General features: G+C 45.8%; 1 protein-coding gene across 1 annotated transcript in view; it reads left to right on the plus strand.

Annotated features, from left to right (window-relative positions):
* LOC126248217 (aquaporin AQPAn.G) overlaps positions 1 to 15,681 on the plus strand; it is a 184,477-nt gene that overhangs the window by 135,028 nt on the left and 33,768 nt on the right. Inside the window, exon 4 of the mRNA XM_049949040.1 lies at positions 610 to 819. Within this exon, the coding sequence (XP_049804997.1) occupies positions 610 to 819 (210 nt within the window). The remainder of the gene's footprint in view (positions 1 to 609; positions 820 to 15,681) is intronic.

Consider the following 15,681-nt stretch of genomic DNA (forward strand, 5'->3'; position numbering starts at 1 on the left):
TACATAGCCCCATCATCATAGTCATTCCACCATGATCATTGCCATTATCGTTTCTGTGGATCACCAGCACCACCATTTCATTGTAGCACCATTCACATTATCGTAAGTGACTATATTTTAACTGTAATATAAAATCGTTCAAACAAGTTTTACAAAACATCAGTGTTTCCAACTATATGTTTCCTTTTCTCCTTCACTTATTGTCATTTGTTTTTACACACTAAACGTAAATATCCTCCAGCAATGTGGTCTTTTTCTACAAAAATCGTGTTGTTGTCATTTTTATAAATATTTTAACCATCTGTTAAATGTATGTAACCCCTGGCTGAAGAGCGGTTTTCACCCGCTCTGCAATCCCAAACCTTTGTGAAGAATTGAAGTAACTGTGAAAAGGGGGGGGGGGGAGAAATTCTTCATCCTACACTGTCACGGATTTATGGAATAAGAAGTAAAATAGAATAAATAACACAAAGTTAGCAGGGCATATTATACAGCATGCGTCATCGCTTGTGCATCGTGTTGTTAATGGATCACGAATATCCTAATGAATGCGAGTGCCTCGCTTTTTTTCGCCGTAGCAGCTCGAGACGCACTTTTTGTGTACTGCAGGTTCTGACGCCGAAGGCGACGGCGGCGGCGCTGGGGATGACGATGGTGAACCCGTACCTGTCGCTGGCGCAGGCGGTGTTCGTGGAGGCGCTGATCACGTTCGTGCTGGTGCTGACCGTGCACGGCGTGTGCGACGCGGCGCGCAGCGATGTCAAGGGCTCTGCGCCGCTCGCCATCGGGCTCTCCATCTCGACGTGCCACTTGTTCGCCGTAAGTAGCGCCGCCACTCCACACGCCGCCGCAACCGTGCCTGCCTGACGGGCAAGCTGTATTTTGCTGCCTCTCGAGTACTGATAAATAGTGGAATTCGTTATCAGCCTTGCTGTTTGCGAAAAGCTGTGACTGACATGTCGACCCCACTGGACACCCAAAATAGTGCCACCGATGAATCCCATTTTTTTTTTCGTTTATTGCATTTCGATTCCCCCCCCCCTCAGACGGGGTAGGGGAGGGGCTGGCTGTAGTGTAATATGCCGCTCTACAGCCTACAGCAAAGTTAAAAAACATAATGAGAATATAAACAAACAAGAAAAAGGGCGATAAAACGGTGACATTATAAAAAACTGCAAAATGGCGGAAAGTTGTGCAATTTACAATATAAAAACACTGCGGTGACTATGCGGATGAAGACACACAATAAGTAGACAGGTACAATTAAAAAAAACAAAAAAGGCGACAGTCTGGTTTCTGTTCGCACGAGATAAAAAACACAATTAGCGACAGTATGGTGGCTGATATAAGAACGTAGGCTTCCGCGGCCGGCGTCATAGCGATTAAAATTCTTCTGGGTATTATGCCGCGTCATTGCTAAAAACTAACAACAATAATAAACTAAAACTGACGTTTTGGCCGAATTGCAACGGCCTTCCTCAGGGCACGACTGGTTTTGCATGGGGATAGGTGCTTCTTTTTATTACAGACTATCGATGTCTGACGTCACTATTGTAAAACCTTTAATAAGTTTCACAACAGTCACGTCAGACATCGATAGTCTGTAATAAATAGAAGCACCTATCTCCATGCAAAACCAGTCGTGCCCTGAGGAAGGCCGTTGCAATTCGGCCAAAACGTCGGTCTTAGTTTATTATTGTTGTTAGTTTTTAGCAATGACGCGGCATAATACCCAGAAGAACTTTAATCAGTATGGTGGCTGTTCACAACACTGACAGGGGACGCACAACACCGAACACTCACTTAAAATAGCACTATACAGGTGAGACGGTGGCTGATGAAGGGAGCAGGGGGGGGGGGGAGGGGGAGGACCAGGACCGATGAGAGGGAAAAGGGGGGGAGTAGAGGAAAACAAAAACGGGCGTGCCGATTGAGGGAGAGGACATAGAAAGGGGGGGGGGGGGCAGAGCGGACGCGAGAAGGAGTGGGAAAGGCAGTGGAGGGAAAAAGGACTCGGGGCGAGAAGGGAGGCAGAGAGACGGTAGGCGGGGGAAAAACAGGATGGAAGATGGGGAAGAGGGAACCTAGGAAAAGGACAGAAGAAAGGAAGGGGAGGTGGTATCAGAGCTGATAGGAAGGATAAATGGAGGGAAAGACAGAATCATCTGGGAGGGGGAGTTGACGGAAACCACCTTGGGAAAGGAGATGAAGGGTGTAGAGGTGAAGGGTAGGGGGGACAATGGTTAAGGTGCGGCAGAGGATGGGGATTGGAGAGGAGAGGAGCAACCAGGGGATGAGGGGGATCAAGGCGGCGGGAGGTGTAGAGGATGTGCATATGTTCGAGGAAAAGGAGCAGATGGGGGAAAGGAATCAAGTCGTAGAGGATCTGTGTGGGGGAGGGGAGGCGTATACGGAAGGCAAGGTGGAGTGCATGGCGTTCGAGGATCACTCACACTGGGAAAACCTTAGAAATAACATAATGTCCCGACTGGTGAGCGTAGCTTACATAATACACCTCTCGTTTTTATAGTTCCAAAAGCACAACCATTTCTTGAGATGTCGTGTTTTTTTTTTTTTTTTTTTTTTTGCATAATATCGTAATACGAGGGGCGTTCAATAAGAAATGCGGCATTATTTCCCTCGGAAAGTTGCGGAATTTATTGTGAGACATCGTGGAACATTCTCGCTTTAGCCCCTGGAATTACATGAAGTTCCAATAGATGGCGGCACCATACTTAGCCTTCAAATGATGTCTAACAGAGCTATGTTCCAAGCTGAGTACTGTTATTGAGTTTCTGAAAATCAGAGCATAGTAGATATTCATAGGCGCTTGCAGACTGTCTACGGAGACCTGGCAGTGAACAAAAGCACGGTGAGTCGTTGAGCGAGGCGTCTGTCGTCACCGCAGCAATATCGCACAAACCACCCAATCTCCCGCTTGCCGGCCGGCCGGCCGGACACTGCTGTGACTTCCGCACTTGTGTACACTTTCATTCGAGGTGATTTACGGATTACAATGTAACAACTCGCTGCTCAACTGGACGTCCCTGTTGATACTGCTGACACACTCGTCCACCAGTTGGGGTACTCAGAACTGTGTGTCCGTTGGATTCGTCACCGCCTAATGGAAGACCATAAAGAGCAACGATTCCCATCTGTGCGGAATTGCTTGTGCTTTATGAGGCCGATCATGACAATTTTTGTCGAATGTCTTCACAGACGATGATACATGGGTTCATCACTTCGAACCAGAAACAGGAGGAGGATTGGTTGGTTGGTTTGGGGGATTCTACGGACCAGACTGCTCAGGTGGAGGAGATTAGTGTTTAACGTCCCGTCGACAATGAGGTCATTAGAGAGGGAGCACAAGCTCGGGTTAGGGAAGGATGGGGAAGGAAATCGGCCGTGCCCTTGCAAAGGAACCATCCCGGCAATTGCCTGAAAGGATTTAGGGAAATTACAGGAAACCTAAACCAGAATGGCCGGAGACGGGATTGAACCGTCGTCCTCCGGAATGCGAGTCCAGTGTCCTAACCACTGCGCCACCTCGCTCGGTGAACCAGAAACAAAACCGCAATCCATAGAGTGGAACCACATCATCTCGCCTCCGAAGGAAACATTCAAAGCCGCACCCTCAGCCTGTTACGCCATGCCGACGGTCTCCTGGGTCTCGGAAGGGGTTATTCTGTTTGATGTCGTTCTCGTGTTGCAATGATCAACTCGGAAGTGTAATGTGCTACTCTCATTAAATTGAAGAAACGACTTCAGCGTGTTCGTCGCCACAAACATGAAAATGAACTTCTTCTTCAAGACAACGCAAGGGCCGGCCGGATTGGCCAAACGGTTCTAGGGGCTACAGTCTGAAACCGCGCGACCACTACGGTCGCAGGTTCGAATCCTGCCACGGGCATGGATGTGTGTGATGTCCTTAGGTTAGTTAGGTTTAAGTAGTTCTAAGTTCTAGGGGACTGATGACCTGAGAAGTTAAGTCCCACAGTGCTCAGAGCCATTTGACCCATTTGAACAACGAGAGGCCTCACACAAGTCTGCGCACCCGAGAAGAGCTCAAAAAACTTCACTGTACTGTTCTTCCCACCTAGCGAGGTGGCGCAGCTTTTAGCACACTGGACTCGTATTCTGTAGGACGACGGTTCAAACTCGCGTCCGGCCATCCTGATTTAGGTTCTCCGTGGTTTCTCTAAATCGCTTCAGGTCAATGGTGGGATGGTTCTTTTGAAAGAGCAGGGACGACTTCCTTCCCCATTCTTCCCTAATCCGATGGGACAGATGACCTCGCTGTTTGGTCCCCTTCCCCAAACCAACCAACCAACCAACTGTTCTTACTCATCTACCTTACAGCCCGGATCCCGCACATTTCCACTTCCGTCTGTTTGGCCCAATGAAGGATGCACTCCGCGGGAAAAGTACGTGGATGGTGGGGAGGTTAGTGATGCGGAAAGACGTTGCTTCCGACCTCGACCAGTAGAGTGGTACCATGCGAGCATACAAGCCCTCCCTGTATGGTGGCGCGAGACCGTAGCATCGAACGGAGATTATGTTAAAAAACAGGATTTTGTAGCCAAAAGAGTGGGAACTGATATGATGTATTGGAGTCCTGAACAAAGCCAACATTCATTCAGAAAAAAAGTGTTGCATTACTTCTTGAACACCCCTCGTAATGCAGATTATCATTTTCACTGTGTAAATACCTGAAATGTCGAGTAGCTGGGATATTCAACGTATCTAAATTCACATAAAGTGTTTCAACATATCCTTTAAAAATGTACTTTTCATTTCAAACACACTAATATTAAGGACATGGTTAAATGAATTGGAATTTTGCATCTCACTTGCCTCCGCTCTCCTCTAAGGCGGCAACGATTATTTGATGCTTACTTTGTGTTAAACGCTTCTACTTGTTAATAACAACATTTCGGACAAATATGACATAACTGTTTGACACAGTGTTGATCATTTTATAATGATGCGTAGTATTTGGAGAACTTTGAAATTCAGGTATACAGAAAAAAAACATCGATTGTCTTCACGCGCCGGCTTTGCGGGTCATTTGGACGAACGCTTGCAAGCGGTATATATCGAAGGTGCGAGTGTCACGGAGCCAGCTATCGATTTTGTTGACACGATGACAACTACAACGACAAAAAATGAACGATATGGATTTTGTGTACAGGTTGCACTCCGCGGGAAAAGTACGTGGATGGTGGGGAGGTTAGTGATGCGGAAAGACGTTGCTTCCGACCTCCACCAGTAGGTCCATTTCAAATTATCAGTTTTTCAAATGTTTGTTTTAATCATGCAGCTAGATTGGTGGATGGGTGAAGGTCAATGGATCAATTTTTATTCAGTTGCAGCAATATGTCACGATTTTCCAGGATGCAGTTAGGCAGGAACCTAACAGCACAGCTTTAATTGCTGCGACTGAAACGAGCAGTAATTATATTTACAGTCCTGCTTCTCCTCCGAATGTGATGTTACTCTTCACAGTAAAAACTTATCCACTTACCTATACCCAGCCACCTACCTAGACCGATGATTTAATTAAAAAAAGTCATTTCAAACACTGATCATTTGAAACGGTAATTGCTTGGGACGACAGCCGTGTGGTCTTCATTGTGTGTGTGGAGTATAGAAGACTAGGTCAGCTCGTCTTTCGGAGTTAATTATGCCACTGTACTTTTTAGAAGTAATAAAAAATACCTCAAACATTGTAAAAGCCGTGTTTATGTAAGTATATGAAATCGTCCTAGTTATTGTTGTATTTTGATATTAACATAACACGAGATATTAGTTTCATGTATTGGAAAAGTCGCTCACGACGGTGTACTTTGTGTCGATTCTCACAATCGATATATGGGCTCCTTGAAAGTCGCACCTTCGATATATACTGCTTGCAGGCATTCTTCCAAATTACCGCCTTGCGTACTAACTATTTTTATGGGTAGTAATTCCAGGCAGCGGAATCAGCTAATATGTAGCTTGGACAAGAGCTTAATGTACTACGAAATTCAATTCTTCAATTGAGAATACGGGGTGCTGTCAGTTTTAGTTATCTACTGGACTACACATAATTTCGATTCGCCCAGATGTGGAACGTTAAAGGATTTCTCTCTCTCATTTAGGCTAATGATACATTAAACTCTCTACATAAATCTTCGCTGGTTTTATTCACTTGCCCTACATTGTGAATTCATTGATGTTGCGACGACACTAAATCCTAAAGACCAATCTGTGAACTCAGTGAGCGAGGTTAGCGATAATTGATCCTTTACTCTCTTCACATGTGATCATTTCACGTGACGACATTTTTTCCATTTACAACTTTCGATTTGTGGATGAGGATCCAGCCGCGTAGTCTACAGGGTATTGGCTATTAGAACAGAGTGTGTTTTGGATAAAGATAGTAATGAAACGAAGGGAGAGAGTTAAAGCATAGTTCCGGCACAGAGCTGAAGCTCACGAGACACATAAAAGTGAATGCTACACTTATCGTCCCAATGTGACACCTATATGGTACAGTGTCCTAGCACTGGTTCCAAAAATATGATATTGCATAGAGTTTAGGATTTGACCCCTTTCCTCCACGTCTATGAACCTGTGGTGATTGAAGCTATTATCATCACAGGCCTAGAATCGGCTCCTCTCGCTCGAGCAACGCTGTCGTCTTTAACCATAGCAGTAAAAATTAAGCTGTCAATAAAACGCTACATCAAGGAAAAATGTTAACAGATAACAGGATTGAGACGAAAAGCAATGGGAAAATTAGACTACGTCGTTCAACAAAAGTCCTTCTAGATCCCATTAGTCGTGCTTTTACTGGTCGTTGAACATTATATAATGCTCGACTGCATATTCCTGACAAATATGATAAGCCTGCGATCAGATGCAGTTTCTGTACTGTTATGGTGGCTACTGAAATTGAGAAAACAGACTACACTCCTGGAAATGGAAAAAAGAACACATTGACACCGGTGTGTCACACCCACCATACTTGCTCCGGACACTGCGAGAGGGCTGTACAAGCAATGATCACACGCACGGCACAGCGGACACACCAGGACCCGCGGTGTTGGCCGGCGAATGGCGCTAGCTGCGCAGCATTTGTGCACCGCCGCCGTCAGTGTCAGCCAGTTTGCCGTGGCATACGGAGCTCCATCGCAGTCTTTAACACTGGTAGCATGCCGCGACAGCGTGGACGTGAACCGTATGTGCCGTTGACGGACTTTGAACGAGGGCGTATAGTGGGCATGCGGGAGACCGGGTGGACGTACCGCCGAATTGCTCAACACGTGGGGCGTGAGGTCTCCACAGTACATCGATGTTGTCGCCAGTGGTCGGCGGAAGGTGCACGTGCCCGTCGACCTGGGACCGGACCGCAGCGACGCACGGATGCACGCCAAGACCGTAGGATCCTACGCAGTGCCGTAGGGGACCGCACCGCCACTTCCCAGCAAATTAGGGACACTGTTGCTCCTGGGGTATCGGCGAGGACCATTCGCAACCGTCTCCATGAAGCTGGGCTACGGTCCCGCACACCGTTAGGCCGTCTTCCGCTCACGCCCCAACATCGTGCAGCCCGCCTCCAGTGGTGTCGCGACAGGCGTGAATGGAGGGACGAATGGAGACGTGTCGTCTTCAGCGATGAGAGTAGCTTCTGCCTTGGTGCCAATGATGGTCGTATGCGTGTTTGGCGCCGTGCAGGTGAGCGCCACAATCAGGACTGCATACGACCGAGGCACACAGGGCCAACACCCGGCATCATGGTGTGGGGAGCGATCTTCTACACTGGCCGTACACCACTGGTGATCGTCGAGGGGACACTGAATTGTGCACGGTACATCCAAACCGTCATCGAACCCATCGTTCTACCATTCCTAGACCGGTAAGGGAACTTGCTGTTCCAACAGGACAATGCACGTCCGCATGTATCCCGTGCCACCCAACGTGCTCTAGAAGGTGTAAGTCAACTACCCCGATCAGCAAGATCTCCGGATCTGTCCCCCATTGAGCATGTTTGGGACTGGATGAAGCGTCGTCTCACGCGGTCTGCACGTCCATCACGAACGCTGGTCCAACTGAGGCGCCAGGTGGAAATGGCATGGCAAGCCGTTCCACAGGACTACATCCAGCATCTCTACGATCGTCTCCATGGGAGAATAGCAGCCTGCATTGCTGCAAAAGGTGGATATACACTGTACTAGTGCCGACATTGTGCATGCTCTGTTGCCTGTGTCTATGTGCCTGTGGTTCTGTCAGTGTGATCATGTGATGTATCTGACCCCAGGAATGTGTCAATAAAGTTTCCCCTTCCTGGGACAATGAATTCACGGTGTTCTTATTTCAATTTCCAGGAGTGTATTTAGCTCGGACTCGACGCGTACAGTACTCCTGAACAAACCCATTATCGCGGAGGAGTAGCTACTTTGTTTGGTGCCTTCAGTACACAAAGTGTGGTAATCTACGATTTAACTCAGTAGGCTTGCACATAGTCTGGCGGTTAGGTTATCGACGTAGAGTTTCCGTGTACGATTCACGGCGACTTCAGCTTCTTTGGTGAAAAGATGGCTGGCTCTGAGCACTATGGGACTCAACATCTGAGGTCATCAGTCCCCTAGAACTTAGAACTACTTAAACCTAACTAACCTAAGGACATCACACACATCCATGCCAGAGGCAGGATTCGAACCTGCGGCCGTAGCAGTCACGCGGTTCCGGACTGAAGTGCCTAGAACCGCACGGCCACCGCGGCCGGCTGGTGGAATGATCTATACGGTATACGCTCAGCATCGCGAGGCAAACTGAAGAGCTGCTTGAATAAATAAACAGCAATTTTGACACACAAACCGCCATAGTGGTGTCACGTTGAAAGCCGTGTAACAGGCTGTAGGCAGCACGTCAATTTTATTTTACTTCTCGTACTCTAAAGCCCATCTCCCAACAATCAGAAATTTTATACACTACTGGCCATTGAAACTGCTACACCAAGAAGAAATGCAGATGATAAACGGGTATTCATTGGACAAATATATTACACTAGAACTGACATGTGATTACATTTTCACGCAATTTGGGTGCATAGATCCTGAGAAATCAGTACCCAGAACAACCACCGCTGGCGGTAATAACGGCCTTGATACATCTGGGCATTGAGCCAAACAGAGCTTGGATGGCGTGTACAGGTACAGCTGCCCATGCAGCTTCAACACGATACCACAGTTCATCAAGAGTAGTGACTGGCGTATTGTGACGAGCCAGCTGCTCGGCCACCATTGATCAGACGTTTTCAATTGGTGAGAGATCTGGAGAATGTGCTGGCCAGGGCAGCAGTCGAACATTTTCTGTATCCAGAAAGGCCGGTACAGGACCTGCAACATGCGGTCATGCATTATCCTGCTGAAATGTAGGGTTTCGCAGGATCTAATGAAGGATCGAGCCACGGGTCGTAACACATCTGAAATGTAACGTCCACTGTTCAAAGTGCCGTCAATGCGAACAAGAGGTCACCGAGACGTGTAACCAATGGTACCCCATACCATCAGGCCGGGTGATACGCCAGTATGGCGATGACGAATACACGCTTCCAATGCGCGTTTACCGCGATGTCGCCAAACACGGATGCGACCATCATGATGCTGTAAACAGAAGCCGGATTCATCCGAAAAAATGACGTTTTGCCATTCGTGCACCCAGGTTCGTCGTCGAGTACACCATCGCAGGCGCTCCTGTCTGTGATGCAGCGTCAAGGGTAACCGCAGCCATGGTCTCCGAGCTGATAGTCAATGCTGCTGCAGACGTCGTCGAGCTGTTCGTGCAGATGGTTGTTGTCTTGCAAACCTCCCCATCTGTTGAAACTTCCTGGAAGATTAAAACTGTGTGCCCGACCGAGACTCGAACTCGGGACGTTTGCCTTTCGCGGGCAAGTGCTCTACCATCTGAGCTACTGAAGCACGACTCACGCCCGGTACTCACAGCTTCACTTCTGCCAGTATCTCGTCTCCTACATTCAGCGCAAACTCCGTTGCAGAGTGGAAATCTCATTCTGTCCCCATCTGTTGGCTCAGGGATCGAGACGTGGCTGCACGATCCGTTACAGCCATGTGAATAAGATGCCTGTCATCTCAACTGCTAGTGATAAGAGGCCGTTGGGATCCAGTACGGCGTTCCGTGTTACCCTCCTGAACCCACCGATTTCATATTCTGCTAACAGTCATTGGATCTCGAACAACACGAGCAGCAATGTGGCGATACGATAAACCTCAATCGCGATAGGCTACAATCCGATCTTTATCATAGTCGGAAACGTGATGGTACGCATTTCTCCTCCTTACACGAGACATCACTACAACGTTTCACCAGGCAACGCCGGTCAACTGCTGTTTGTGTATGAGAAATCGGTTGGAAACTTTCCTCATGTCAGGACGTTGTAGGTGTCGCCACCGGCGCCAACCTTGTGTGAATGCTCTGAAAAGCTAATCATTTGCATATCACAGCATCTTCTTCCTGTCGGTTAAATTTCGCGTCTGTTCCACGTCATCTTAGTGATGTAGCAATTTTAATTTCCAGTAGTGTAGTATATGTAATACAACGAGCAAAGGTACGGAAGTGAGCCACAGCTTGATTCGTTAAACAGAGAGGCACTGTTCAATCCGTACAAGGGTTCAGAGTAGATATAAAAACAACGTAACTGATCAAACAAGCATTCACCATGTTAAAAGTTAAATTCTTAGGCAAAATATCCAAAACTTTTGAACAGAAAATAATCAAAACCGGGATAATAAGTAAAAGGAATAGTTATTCACCGACTACGCCAAAATAAAATTCATTTGGAGTGCTTAGCCCACGCAAACGACCCAGCAATTGTCTCCAACAATAGAAAAGATGGTATTCACTCCCTAGGAAAAATTAATAAAGTTAATGCCGAAAACTGACTCCGAATCGTGTGCCTAAAAAATAAATACGTGGAAGGAACTCCAATGTACCTTGATGGACAAAGTATAATAATTCGGTGAAAAAAATTAGGAACTTGAATTTAGCTACCAAGAGGAACTCATCCAGTCTTCAGCAGTAAATCGCGAAGTAAACAAAAAAGGTTAAAAAAGGCCTAGAGAAAAGCCTAAACCAGATGTAACGAAAAATCAATATCCGGTAACGCAAAACTGCGATACTGCACAATAATAATTGAACCGAAAGCATTATACGGTTAGAAAATCTTGATAATTCGAGATAGTTCGCCAGTTCAAAACACAGAATAGCAAGAAAGATCCATTCGAAGGACAAGTTTTGGTCCCATCTGCACAGGTAGAGTCTTATGGGAAAACTCTCAGTAGTTATATCTGCATACTGAAAAAATCTGTGATAATTTCAGGAAGAGACGATTAATATATTATGATCACTTTCTCAGAATGATGACAGGCTAACCGAAAGAATTCTCAATTTTATCGTCTCACTGAAATTTGAAAAGGACCCGCCCTTTCCAGTTGAAAAAAAAATCTGTAGGAAAGTGGTTGAAGGACGATGAAATCAGATTAGATAACAAAGTGTTGGACATCCACACCTCGTCACAGAACATGGAGGTCGGAGGAGTGATCGCTCTGTAAAGCACGATAGGCGACACCCTTGGCGGTCTGACGACAGAGTACTACGCTGGTATATGCACAGATCTTTCGACGCAAAACGTTCAGTGTACGTTGTTGAACATGGAACTTCGCAACAGCTGATAGCGACGTGTTGCAGTGGGCAGGGGCTGATGGCGACTGAACATTGAATTAATGGAAACGATCAACCTGGTCGCATGAACCGCGTTTCTGGTTACAGTAGGTCGATGGTCGTGCCCTGTTAGGACGTCATCCAGGCGAACGTCTGCTTCAATCGTGCACCGCGTAACGGACGCAGGACAGTGGGGGTTGGATTATATTATGGGGGACGGTCAAGTGGGCTTCCACGGTACCTGTGGTAGTAATCGAAGAAACCATGACAGTTGTGAACTACGTAAACATTTTTGTTGGTCACCAACATCACATCACACTTGTCGTCTTTCTGGAGGGCGATCGCATCTGCCAGCAGAACAACTGTCCGTGTCAGAAGGCCAGAATCATGCCAAAGATATTGAGGAGCATCACAGTGAACTCGTCTTAATGTCTTGGTCGCCAAATTCGCCTGATCTGATCCTTATGCAACACACCTGGTACGCTAGCGGCTCAGCTCCACGCCTGTAAACTCCGGCCAGCATGCTGAATACTGAGAAAATCTCTGGCGTTGTCAGAAAGAGACGATTAATATTTTATGGTCATATTCGCAGAATGCATAATTATACGATAACTGCAAGAATTCTCAGTTTTGTCATCTCAGTGAAAACTAAAAACCAATTGGCTCTTTGGAACTGAAAAACATCTGAAAACATCTGCAGGAAATTGGCCTCACAGGTGACAGGGTGCAAAATAGATGTATATTCAGATCGCTCGTCGAGAATCGTCACCTTTCAGACCAACCGAGAACTGGAAACAACAGAAATTAACAATACGGAAGTGTTAGATTCCGCCCGTCTGCTTTGACCCGTGACCACATCAATGTGGCGGACACACCTATTCCCAGTGTATTCCGTATGGCAACCACAAAGTCACTAAATACACCCATGGACAAAGATATTTAACCAAGCGAAATATTTCATTTCAGCAACAAAATGAAACTAATGGGGCGGAAAGTAGAGGGTCTTGGGTGGGGACAAGCTAAATATACAATAAGAATGTCACCATTCTAAAACAAAACCGAAAAATAAACTATAAATCCTCGACAATAAACCGAACCAAAAAAACACTAAAATATCCGGAATCGAATATTTCATTTGACATATATAGCTCAAAGGAAATCAACGATGCCAGGCACCCCACTGCCCCCTCTCCCACACACAAACCAAAGAAAACAAAATAACCATTACTGAAACCCACTGTAAACATTACCGCATACAGATGCACTGGGTTTGAGAAGCAGAGATTTGGCTCAATGTTCTAATTTCCGCGCAATCCTGACACTTCGCACATTCCGCCAAGCGGCCATGTAACTGGATAACTTTAATTGTATAAGCCATATTGTCAACCATAGCAACAACCAACCAATGACTAGTAAGTTTTGTTGTAACATCCATAAATAGTACCAAACCAAACTAAAAAATCTTTCAAGCCATTAACAACGCGACGAACTAACTATTTCAAAACCAAAAATAAATCGGTAGCGAATAACTAACGACTCTGAAATAACATACTGCCAAGGCAGCAAAACACAAACTACCACAACATCGAGTAACACGGAGCACTAAGGTCAGTACCGCACTAACACCACTCACAAGTAATTTACAAAAAAACAGCACACACTAGAGTGCGTCACCGCTTACTACAACACGCTCTTTGAAAACACAATCTATTTCTAACACGCTGCGTCTCAATGACTTCACACAACACAAGACAGTTACGTCACGGGTCACAGCAGACGGGTGGACTCGGACTCTCGCATTAACCCCAGGAACTTGGCAGAAGAACGTCACTGAACGTTGGCGAAAAGATAAAGAAAAAATTCATGGGGACTGCGTGGTCTGTTCGTAAACATCTGGTGCCCCATACCTCCGTAAACCTACCAAGGGCTTTTCGAATCCAGGTAACGCAGAATCGCTGCTGTATTGTGCTCTAAAAGTGGACCAGCATGCTCTTAAACAGGTGGCCAGATTGTTTTGTCTCATCAATGTATACATAAGATGTTGGACGTGTCAGATCTTAACTTACAGCATTGGAACAATAAAATATATTTGTAATGAGAAGAGTGGAATTGATGAGTCTAGTGGGTAGCAAACAGAGGATCAACTGATACTGTGTTAATAACGCTTCGCTCATTTGGTCATATCAATTCTAACTGACAACAAGGACTTGAATGATTAAACAACCGAATCTACAGCCGACCGGACTTTTGAGTGTTTATGCTGCGTTGAACCGCATCACAGTAGTAGAAATTCAGCAGGGCTAATGACTTGGCTATATTTTTTGATCTACTTGGAATGGGAATACTTCCTTAATTGTTTAAATCTCATTTAAGCAAGTGTTGCGCTGCAACAGTCATTCTGACAAATTTTTCCTTCTCATCCTGTATTAGGCAGAGCTCTTGTACTGTTTTATAGTAACTGCAAGGAGTCTTAGAGAAACTGCTTCATGAGAGTTCACTGATCACATTTGAGTGAGACATAAGGATCATCTGTTACTTTCTTGAGTTTACTGCGAGGCCCAGATTTTGGAAATCCTGAAACTCTGCATACACACCTTTCAAGCTTGATATGACACAAGCTCATAGGGCTGGTATTTATATACAGCTGTATTTAATCAGCATAAAGCCATAGTTAAAAGAATGTAACGCAAATGCAGCATCTTTGATATATACAGTATATTGAGATAGCTGAATGTCTATTACATATACCAAAACTTAGGTCCTTCTGTGTCGTTCTTCGCAGCATATTAAGCCTTTGGAGTAATCCCAAACCATTTTACATTCCGGCAACCGCAGCTGTTGAATGTTAGGAAGAACTCCGATTACAGCTGGTAAAACTGTTTATTAAAACACGACCGGTTTCGCGGCTTCAAGTCGCATCATCAGGTGAACCAACACGGTAAAAAGCAAAGTACAGTGTTACTGATGTGTTGGCAGAAGAGCCAACACCGTGTTGCTAGAGGAGGCCGAAATGCACGCGTTTAAACTGACGCAGACTGGCGTGAGGTCTGGAACAAGGTAAAGTAATTATCCTATGAAGAAAAGAACGTAGTTGATTGAATACTTAACTTTAATCCATAATTGGAGAACATCGCTCTTGTTGATACATTAATTATAATCTCAATATAAACTGGTAATGGCGCCTTGCTAGGTCGTAGCAAATGACGTAGCTGAAGGCTATGCTAACTATCGTCTCGGCAAATGAGAGCGTATTTGTCAGTATATCATCGCTAGCAAAGTCTGCTGTACAACTGGGGAGAGTGCTAGGAAGTCTCTCTAGACCTGCCGTGTGGCGGCGCTCGGTCTGCAATCACTGACAGTGGCGACACGCGGGTCCGACGTATACTAATGGACCGCGGCCGATTTAAAGGCTACCATCTAGCAAGTGTGGTGTCTGGCGGCGACACCACAGTTACCACATCTTGTGCGTATTAAAATTAATAAAGGGATGTCTGAAATATACTCACAACGTTAAAACATCACAGGCATACTCATTGCTCGTAGTCAGAATTTACTATTCAGAGAATATCGTCGATACTATGGCGAGCGAAAGATAAAGCAGACATGTTCCATTCTTTAAAATTTGCCTGCATCTGAAAAGAAAAAAGAAAATATTTTATAATGAGCGGACGCTATTCTTTTCTTTTAAACGAGGCCAGACTGGCGATAAAGAATTGTCAGTGCTAACATGATTAGTCGCGGCACATGGAAATTTCCATGTGGAAAGTATCAGATGGCAGTGTCTTACCAGTATGACAGCAGGGCACGTCAGCGCAGGACAGGCAAAAACGGCCCGCACGAACGACAAAGAGAGACTAGCTGGCTGGCGGAACGGAAGCTATCCATGTGGACAGTGTGACGTCATATACTGATGAATAGGAGCGCTGGGTCGCTACTTCTACAAGCGAGCATAATACG

The sequence above is a fragment of the Schistocerca nitens genome, chromosome 3 (assembly GCF_023898315.1).
Source record: "Schistocerca nitens isolate TAMUIC-IGC-003100 chromosome 3, iqSchNite1.1, whole genome shotgun sequence".
Taxonomy (NCBI): Eukaryota; Metazoa; Arthropoda; class Insecta; order Orthoptera; family Acrididae; genus Schistocerca; species Schistocerca nitens.